This window comes from Lactuca saligna, chromosome 2 (genome assembly GCF_052625555.1).
Source record: "Lactuca saligna cultivar CGN05327 chromosome 2, ASM5262555v1, whole genome shotgun sequence".
Classification (NCBI taxonomy): domain Eukaryota; kingdom Viridiplantae; phylum Streptophyta; class Magnoliopsida; order Asterales; family Asteraceae; genus Lactuca; species Lactuca saligna.
The window spans coordinates 149,691,314-149,700,654 of record NC_136418.1 but is presented as its reverse complement, the minus strand read 5'-3'; the positions used below and the strand labels follow the sequence as shown (position 1 = coordinate 149,700,654).

The following is a 9,341-nucleotide window of genomic DNA, read 5'->3' as shown; positions in this document are numbered from 1 at the left end:
TTTTTCGGTTTACGGCGAGAGTACACGTTCTGGATCAGCCTTTTGTTCGGCTGCTAGGGCGAGGCAGTGTCTACAGCAGGGCTGTAAGGGTTTTGTGGCGTATGTGATGGATACGCGAGTGATCTCCGAGAGACCGAGTTCGGTGGATGAAGTTCCGGTGGTGCGTGAGTTTCCAGATGTCTTTCCCGAAGAGTTACCAGGTGTGCCTCCCGTGAGGCAAGTGGAGTTTGGTATCGATTTGGTTCCGGGAGCCGCGCCTATCGCTAAGGTGCCGTATCGCCTTGCGCCTCCAGAAATGCAAGAGTTATCCTCGCAACTTCAGGAGTTGCTGGGGAAGGGGTTTATTCGGCCGAGTAGCTCGCCATGGGGAGCACCCATCCTGTTTGTGAAGAAGAAAGATGGCTCGCATCGCATGTGTATTGATTATCGGGAACTGAATAAGTTGACGGTCAAGAACCGTTACCCGTTGCTGAGGATCGACGACTTATTCGATCAGTTACAGGGAGCATCTTGGTTCTCCAAGATTGATTTGAGGTCGGGCTATCATCAGGTGAGAGTACGGGACGAGGATGTCCAGAAGACAGCATTCAGGACGCGTTATGGGCATTATGAGTTTGTGGTGATGCCTTTTGGGCTCACCAACGCCCCGGCTGTGTTCATGGACCTCATGAACAGGGTATGTCGGCCGATGTTGGATCGGTCTGTGATTGTGTTCATTGATGATATTCTGGTATATTCGAGATCTAGAGAGCAGCACGAAGAGCATTTGAGGGAGGTTCTTGGAGTTTTGAGATCGGAGAAACTTTATGCAAAGTTTTCCAAGTGCGATTTTTGGTTGCGGGAGGTCCAGTTTCTGGGACATCTCGTTAACCAGAAGGGGATATTGGTCGATCCGGCCAAGGTTGACGCAGTGATGAGGTGGGAGGTGCCAAGGTCACCTTCTGAGATCCGGAGTTTCCTTGGGTTGGCAGGGTATTATCGGAGGTTTATTAAGGATTTCTCCAAGATTGCGGTTCCACTCACCAGATTGACCCGGAAGGGTGTTACATTTCTATGGGGTCCCGAGCAGCAGACCTCCTTTGAGACGCTTCGCCAGAGGTTGTGTGAAGCTCCGGTATTAGCTCTTCCGGAAGGGATGGAGGGTTTTGTGGTATTCTGTGATGCATCGATTTTAGGACTGGGAGCGGTACTGATGCAGAAGGGACTAGCTTATGCATCGAGGTAGTTGAAGCCTCACGAGACGAGGTACCCTACACATGATCTGGAGTTGGGGGCAGTGGTGTTCGCCCTCAAGATTTGGCGGCACTACTTGTATGGGGTTCGTTGTACGATTTACACGGACCATAAGAGCTTGAAGTACCTGATGGATCAGCCTAACCTAAACATGCGGCAAAGAAGGTGGTTAGATGTGGTCAAGGATTATGATTGCGAGATTTTGTACCACCCGGGCAAGGCTAATGTGGTAGCCGACGCGTTGAGTCGCAGGGCGGAGAGTGCTCCACTGCGAAATGTATGTTTGCGACTGACTGTGATAGCTCCAGTTCTGGACGCCATTCGTGGGGCACATGCCGAGGCTGTGCGTCCGGAGATGCAGAAGAGAGAGCGGGTCGTTGGGTTGGTTTCGGAGTTCGTATCGGATAGTCGAGGCCTTATGACTTATCAGGGCCGGATCTGGGTACCGTTTGTAGGCGGTACACGTACTACATTGATGGAGGAGGCTCATAGATCGAAATTTTCGATCCATCCCGGGGCTACAAAGATGTATTTGGACCTAAGGAAGGAGTATTGGTGGCCTTGTATGAAGAGGGATGTCGCATGGTTTGTCGAGAGGTGTTTGACCTGTCGAAGGGTAAAGGCCGAACACCAGAGACCGCATGGCAAGTTGCAGCCATTGGAGGTTCCCGAATGGAAGTGGGAACAGATCACTATGGATTTCATCACCAAATTGCCGAGGACTACTAGAGGAGTCGATGCAATTTGGGTGATTGTGGATAGGTTGACGAAGAGCGCTCACTTTCTTGCCATCAGTGAGAGTTCTTCGGCGGAGAAGTTGGCGGAGATTTATGTGAGGGAGGTTGTATCTCGGCATGGGGTGCCGATCTCGATCGTTTCAGACCGCGATGTGCGTTTCACTTCCCGCTTCTGAAAGAAATTTCATGAGGAGTTGGGTACTAAGCTGCATTTTAGTACCGCATACCACCCCCAGACCGACGGCCAGAGTGAGCGGACGATTCAGACACTTGAGGACATGCTTCGGGCATGTGTATTGGACTTTGGGGGTAGTTGGGATACGTATTTGCCTTTGGCGGAGTTTTCTTACAATAACAGCCATCATTCGAGCATCGGTATGCCGCCCTTTGAGCTGTTGTATGGTAGGAGGTGTCGGACTCCCATATGTTGGGGAGAGGTTGGGCAAAGGGTAATGGGCAGTACAGAGATCGTGAATCAGACGACAGAGCAGATACAGCTGGTCAGACAGAGGTTATTGACCGCTCAGAGCCGACAAAAGAGTTACGCGGATAGACGCCGGTCCGAGCTGGAATTTCAGGTCGGCGACTTTGTTCTCCTGAAGGTTTCTCCTTGGAAAGGAGTGATCCGGTTCAGGAAGAGGGGCAAATTGGGGCCCCGGTTTATAGGTCCGTTTCGTGTGATCGAAAGGGTAGGCCGGGTAGCCTATCAGCTGGAGTTACCAGCAGAGTTGGTGCAGATTCACAACACTTTTCATGTATCGCAGTTGAGGAAATGTATAGCCGACGAGTCGGCAGTGGTTCCATTAGAGGATATTTAGGTAGATGCAAGCCTGAATTATGCTGAGAGACCAGTGGCTATTAGGGATCGGAAGATCAAGATTTTGAGGAACAAAGAGGTACCTCTGGTATTGGTACAGTGGCAACATCGGAAGGGATCGGAAATGCCCTGGGAGCCAGAGGGTATGATGCGGGAGCAGCATCCGGAGCTATTTTAAAGCGAGACTTCGAGGGCGAAGTCTAGTTCTAGTGGGGGAGAGTTGTAACATCCGGATTTTACCAGGTATCTTGTAAATCTAATTTTGTCATATTGTGAGAGGGACTCGGCGAGTTGGAGCTCAGACTCGCTGAGTAGAGACGCGGAATTGAACATTGGCGCGCGCCTGGACTCGGCGAGTCCAGGATATGGACTCGGCGAGTCTGCGCTGTGTAATGAAACCCTAAATCTCCGGGTTTGAGGCCTATTTAAAGGGCCTTATGGCCGTCATTTGTGCTCACCCAACCCTCAGTGAGTGTCCCTTGTGTTCTTGAGCTATTTGTGAAGAGAAAGGAGCCATTCTTGATCTTGTGTGTGTTATTTAGCAAGAAGAAGGAGACCCTAGGCAAGAGGAAGCAAAGGAGGTTGCTATTTCGTGGATTTGGAGCTTAGATCATCACTCTAGAGGTATTATCTCGGACCATTTTCTGTTTAGTGAAGCATGATGCAATTTAGGGCTTGTGGTGGTCATTTATGGGATGATTTGATGCCCATTGGTTCCCTCTTTGAGTTGAGGCCATGGATCTGGATCCATAGAGGTCCAGAGAGCCTCACTCATCAAGCTTTATGAGTGACAATAGAGTCTTTGACCTTGTGTTGTAGTATTTGAGTCATAAACATCATATATGGTCATATAGAGGTTGTATGTGCATCAAGATTGTAACTTTACGTGCTAAATGAGCTTGGAGGGACTGGATCTATGGATTAATGAACTGGATCTGACCTTTAGAGCAAGATTGAGTCAGTGCATGGCATGGACTCGCCGAGTCCGAAGAACAGACTCGGCGAGTAGCATGAATGTTGCCCGACCACACTGTGAGTGGCCTCGCCGAGTTGGGAAAGGTGGACTCAGTGAGTCAAGGGGGAGTCAGAATGGACAGGTGGACTGAGTCTAACTGGACTCGCCGAGTTGTTCTTGAGACTCGGCGAGTTGAGTCGTGGTGGCCCCACAACTCGTGCCAGGTGAAACTCGTCGAGTTGAGGGAATGCTCGACGTGTCAAGGGAGGATTCCAGGGAAATTGGTGTACACGCCCAGACTCGCCGAGTAGCCTGGGTACTCGCCGAGTCCGGTCAAAGTTGACCGTTGACCGTTGACCAGCGTTGACCTGGATTGACTTGTTATAGTGTGGTCAACCCTAGTTGGGAAAGTGTTAATTAGAGGTGTATTGTGCTATAGGGGGACGACAGCTCGACAGGTCGAGTGATTAGCGATTTCAGGTTTACGATTTACCGAGACACGCGAGGTGAGTCTTCTCACTATACTTTACCTTGAGTAGGTAACCAGAGTTATGTGATAGAGTATTTGTATGCTATGTATGTTATGTGTTGTACTGCATTACTTCTATGTGATTGATGCTGTGCATGTTTACAGAGTTAGAACCTGAGGGTTCACAGAGTTTGGGTGCACGGACCCACAGAGTTATAGCCTCGAGTGACTAATATGTGTTATATGTAGTATTTTGGGGAACTCACTAAGCCTTGTGCTTACAGTGTTGATGTTATTGTTTCAGGTACTAGTGACGACCGCGGGAAGGCGCCGGCTTGATCCGTACACACACACACGTTCGGAGCTTGATATCATGATCTTGGGATTTGTATTGTCTTGTTTGGATAATTAAAATGGTTGTTTATTGAATATCAATGGAATTATGTTTTATAAAAATTGAAAAATTTGTTTGAAAATTTTCGGTGTTACAAATTGGTATCAAAGCCTTGGTTTGAGGGATTCGGGTACACCTTCGGGGGTATTTGAACTCAAACTGAGGAATTGAAGAGATATTTCAAAATAAAACCAAAGTTTTTTTAAGAGTAAAAGATTTTCCAGGAAGAAACGTGTGTACGATCAGCCAGCGCCCGAACGGTGAATTCCCAAAATACCTTTATATTATGTGATAATTATTATTAATGTGATGTATTTGCATGCTAGAGTAGGCTAGGTATTGCTAATAGGACTAGAGTGGCCTGTTTTGTGATGCCTTAGCCCAGGGAGGGGTGAGCTGCTATGAGATGCTGAGAGTAATTAGGTAGCAGCTAGGACTTTGTGTGAGACCTGTTACAGAGTGATTTAAGTATAATAGAGTACTTGGGGATTGGGATCCGAAGAGGAAGATTTGGGGTGTGTACTGAGACGGTGCGGACAGTAGTATTGGGCCCGTACTACTGAAAGCACCGGTGCGGTACACAGTCCAAATAAGAATCTTGGGATACCAAGAATCAAGGAGGGGTGGATTGTCGAATGTAAGAGTGTTCGAGTAAATTCTAATTATCGCATGTTGTATTTCAGAGGTTGATCATGGTGAGGACACGTCGCATGCCGGAGGATGCCGGAACTAGCGATGAGGAGATTCGACAGATCATTCATGAGGAGGTGGCTGCGGTCATCAGAGCTGAGTTACCAGAGATGTTCGGGTCCATTAAGACCACGTTGATTGAGACATTTGACGAGCGCTATGCCGCTCTTTCTGAGGCTGCGGTTGCAGCGGCTACCGCAGCGATTGCTGCGGCAAGACCCCAGGGAGGTGATGCGACATTGTTTAGGGAGTTCAGCAACACCAAGCCACCAGAGTTTGATGGTACGCAGGATCCGGTGGCAGCTATGAGGTGGATATCTGATATGGAGGGATGCTTCTTCACTTGCTCGTCCCCTGAGCATTTGAAGGTTCGGTTCGCGCTGAACCAGCTTCGCTTGGGAGCGAAGGACTGGTGGAAGTTTGTGACGGCACACTTCACACCGACTGAGCTTTCGGCAGTGACCTGGGAGAGGTTCACTACCATGTTCCGAGATGAGTACGTTCCTCAGGTGGAGAGGGAACGTCTGACACAGGAGTTTCTGACCCTCAAGCAGGGTACCGAGTCAATCACAGCTATTACGAGGATGTTTCATGAGAGGGCGATGTTCTGCCCTGAGCACGTGTCCACCGAGCAGGCGCGTATGAGCCGTTACCTGAGCATTCTGAGACGGGATATTCGGGAGTTCGCTGCGAACTCCTCGTATCGTACATTTGCCGAGCTTCAGGCAAATGCTCGGAAGAGGGAGATTGAGCTTGAGACTCAGGCCAGGGAGGAGGCGGAGTCTCTGGGAAGGGATCGGCGGCCGGCACAGTCCCAGCCGGCAGCCAAGCGGGCCAAGCCCGCTGATCCCCGACCCGGGAGCCAGAAGGGCCGCACTTGTGGAAAGTGCGGCAAGGGTCACGATGGAGTCTTTCGAGCGGGGTCTTGCTACAAATGTGGCAAGGAGGGGCATATGGCCAAGGACTGCCCCAAGGGGTTTACAGTGTGCTTCCACTGTAACCAGACCGGACACCAGAAGGCAGAGTGTCCGCTGCTGCGCCGAGCATCTCAGGGGTCTGCTCCCGCCGCCATCAGAGCTACTGCTACAGAGAGTCGGCCCGTGAAGGCCGAGGCACCGAGGGCTCGGGGGAGAGCCTTTCAGCTGACTGCGGAAGAGGTCCGCGCTGCACCCGACGTTGTGGCTGGTACGCTTTCTTTTTATTATTTATTTATGGTGTCGAGATATTATGCTTATATTATGCTATGCATAGGTACCTTCCTTGTGAATTCTGTACCTGCTTTAGTGTTATTTGACTCGGGTGCGAGTCGATCTTTTGTATCTTTGACATTTAGTCAGCATATCAGTGTTAGTCGTAGGGCACTGAGTCGGCCCCTGCGGGTTTCCATAGCCATCGACAGAGTGATTTGTGCCACGGAGGTTCTCCGGGGATGTGTATTGGAGATTTTTAGGTTTGAGTTCCCGATCGACCCGATCGACCTGATTCCTATTGCGATGGGGGATGTGTATTGGAGATTTTTAGGGTTGTTTATTGAATATCAATGGAATTATGTTTTATAAAAATTGAAAATTTTGTTTGAAAATTTTCGGTGTTACAATTGTTATCAAATATTTATGATTTTCAATGGACATAATTGACCGTCATAAAATTATGTCATCCCTTGTAAAATACGAAGAGATGCTCGTTCTAGTGAAAAGGATACAAGCCAACTCTTTTTGATTTTATTCTTTTAATAACCGATATTTTTATATTTATGTATATATATCGTGTTAATCACCAAAAGATGTTTAATTGGCCTAGCGATATCAAAGTGTAGAAGAGGTGTTCCTCCCCCGAAGGGTTGAGGTTCAAGTTTAGTCGTGGACAAAAGTTATATTGGTTAGTTGTTCAAAAAAAAAAAAAAAAACTGTGTTAATCGTTACAACACACAAACTTTAAAAGACAATTGAATTAGGGTTCCATTTCCCTTTCTCGTTCCCAGTTCTGTCCCCCTTCTCCACCACCTACATCGGTCACAACCACCATCGCTGGCAGTGAAGTTTTCACCGCTTGCTACTCCAATGCTCCGACGTCACCATGTGTGATTGATGACCGATTTAACGTATTCAAGTAAATAATCCAGTTCAATACTAATAAACAAACCATAAAATATAATTAATTGAAATACAAACAAAAGCAACTTCAAATCCACCCCAATCCCAATCATTGTTTGAGTTGAACACCCCGATCCCAATCATTGAGTTGAGATGGTCAAACTTTCAAGATTTGCATGCTTTTACAACTACGGGAAATAATAGGGAAACTATTTTCTGAAAAGAAAATAAAAAAGGGTCGACAATAGTTAAAATAATCTGAACCAACATTTATTAAAATTATAAAATAATAAAGCAATTGGTTTTACCAACTCTTGGTTTCCATTATGGTTGGCCAAGTCCACATCGGCAACGGATGCTCAAGTCTCAGCATTCACCAACCCTACCAACAAGACTACACCGGCACCACCCCTCCACCTTCCGATACGCCATGCCCAGTCCACTCCCTATATATTCCCATCCACCCTTTTCTTCCATTTCAAATACATTTCAACCTACCATTAATCACACTCTATTTCATACTCCAACACCAGAGATTCCCCACAATGGCCGCCACCGGAGAAACTCAGCCTGCAAAACACCAAGAAGTTGGCCACAAGAGTCTCCTTCAAAGCGATGCACTCTACCAATACATTCTTGAAACCAGTGTTTACCCGAGAGAGCCAGAATCCATGAAAGAGCTACGTGAGGTCACTGCTAAACATCCTTGGTAAGTCATATAATTAAGTGCATGCATTTCATAATGTTACAACATATATAATCATAGCCCTAAAAGCATATCTGATTCCTTTAACTTGTAATATAAATGCAGGAACCTCATGACTACGTCTGCTGATGAAGGACAGTTCTTGAACTTACTTCTCAAGCTCATAAATGCTAAGAACACAATGGAGATTGGTGTTTACACCGGTTATTCTCTTCTTTCTACTGCCCTTGCTCTACCAGAAGATGGGAAGATATTGGCCTTGGATATAAATCGTGAAAATTACGAAATTGGCCTTCCGATTATTGAGAAAGCCGGTGTTGCTCACAAGATTGACTTTAGAGAAGGCCCTGCGCTTCCTCTTCTTGACCAGATGGTAGGAGATGTAAAATTCCATGGATCATTCGATTTTATTTTCGTGGATGCGGATAAAGACAACTATCTTAATTACCACAAAAGGTTAATCGATCTTGTTAAAATTGGGGGAGTGATTGGCTACGATAACACCCTTTGGAATGGGTCTTTGGTGGCACCCGCAGATGCCCCACTTCGGAAGTATGTTAGATATTACAGAGACTTCGTGTTAGAGCTCAACAAAGCCCTCGCTGCTGATCCAAGAGTAGAGATCTGTCAGCTTCCAGTGGGTGACGGAATCACTCTATGTCGCCGAATAAGCTAATCACACATCAACATCACAGATCATCCGAAATATTAAATATACTTTTTAATTATGTTTCATAACGTCAAAACTTGTAAATGAATCATATGGTTTACTGATTTACTTCCTTATTGTAATGCGACAATTTGCATTGTTGTTTTTAACTGCATATATAATCATGTTTTCAGAAAACCATTTTAATTGCATAATCTAAATGCTACTGTATATTTCTATGTCATATTCAGTATATGTTATACATCTGTAGACAACAAAAGTTCATCACGTAAAAGCTATTTTATTTTTTACTTTTAAATGGAGTTAGCGGGCCTTTAAACATGATGAAAATTTCTAGATTTTTTTATTAAAAAAAAAGTAATGATTTTATTTTATCAATTTAAACACTCCTTGCACTTTTGACATACTTACAAACATGATAAATTAAAAGCTAGTATTTTTTACACATATGGCTGCAACATCTTTGATTCCGACTAACCTCGGGGGGATTGAGGTTAATCTGATTGCTATGAACCAGACTTAAGGCTGCAATTGATAGACTGGTTCACGTTGTGTGGCTGATGAAGATAGGACAAAT

The 9,341-nt window shown here is 46.3% G+C and overlaps 1 protein-coding gene across 1 annotated transcript; it reads left to right on the top strand.

Annotated features, from left to right (window-relative positions):
• Nucleotides 1–7,853: 7,853 nt before the first annotated feature.
• On the top strand, nt 7,854–8,913 carry LOC145032043 (caffeoyl-CoA O-methyltransferase-like). Its single transcript, XM_078980712.1, has 2 exons — nt 7,854–8,097; nt 8,200–8,913. Exons 1-2 carry the CDS (start codon nt 7,934–7,936, stop codon nt 8,768–8,770), a joined length of 735 nt encoding a protein of 244 aa, XP_078836838.1. The 5' UTR covers nt 7,854–7,933; the 3' UTR covers nt 8,771–8,913.
• The last annotated feature ends 428 nt before the right edge of the window (nt 8,914–9,341 follow it).

Coding starts and splice junctions, on each gene's coding strand:
- LOC145032043 (XM_078980712.1), top strand. CDS start 7,934: ATGGCCGCCACCGGAGAAACTCAGCCTGCAAAACACCAAGAAGTTGGC. Junction 8,098..8,199: donor GTCACTGCTAAACATCCTTG/GTAAGTCATATA, acceptor ATATAAATGCAG/GAACCTCATGACTACGTCTG.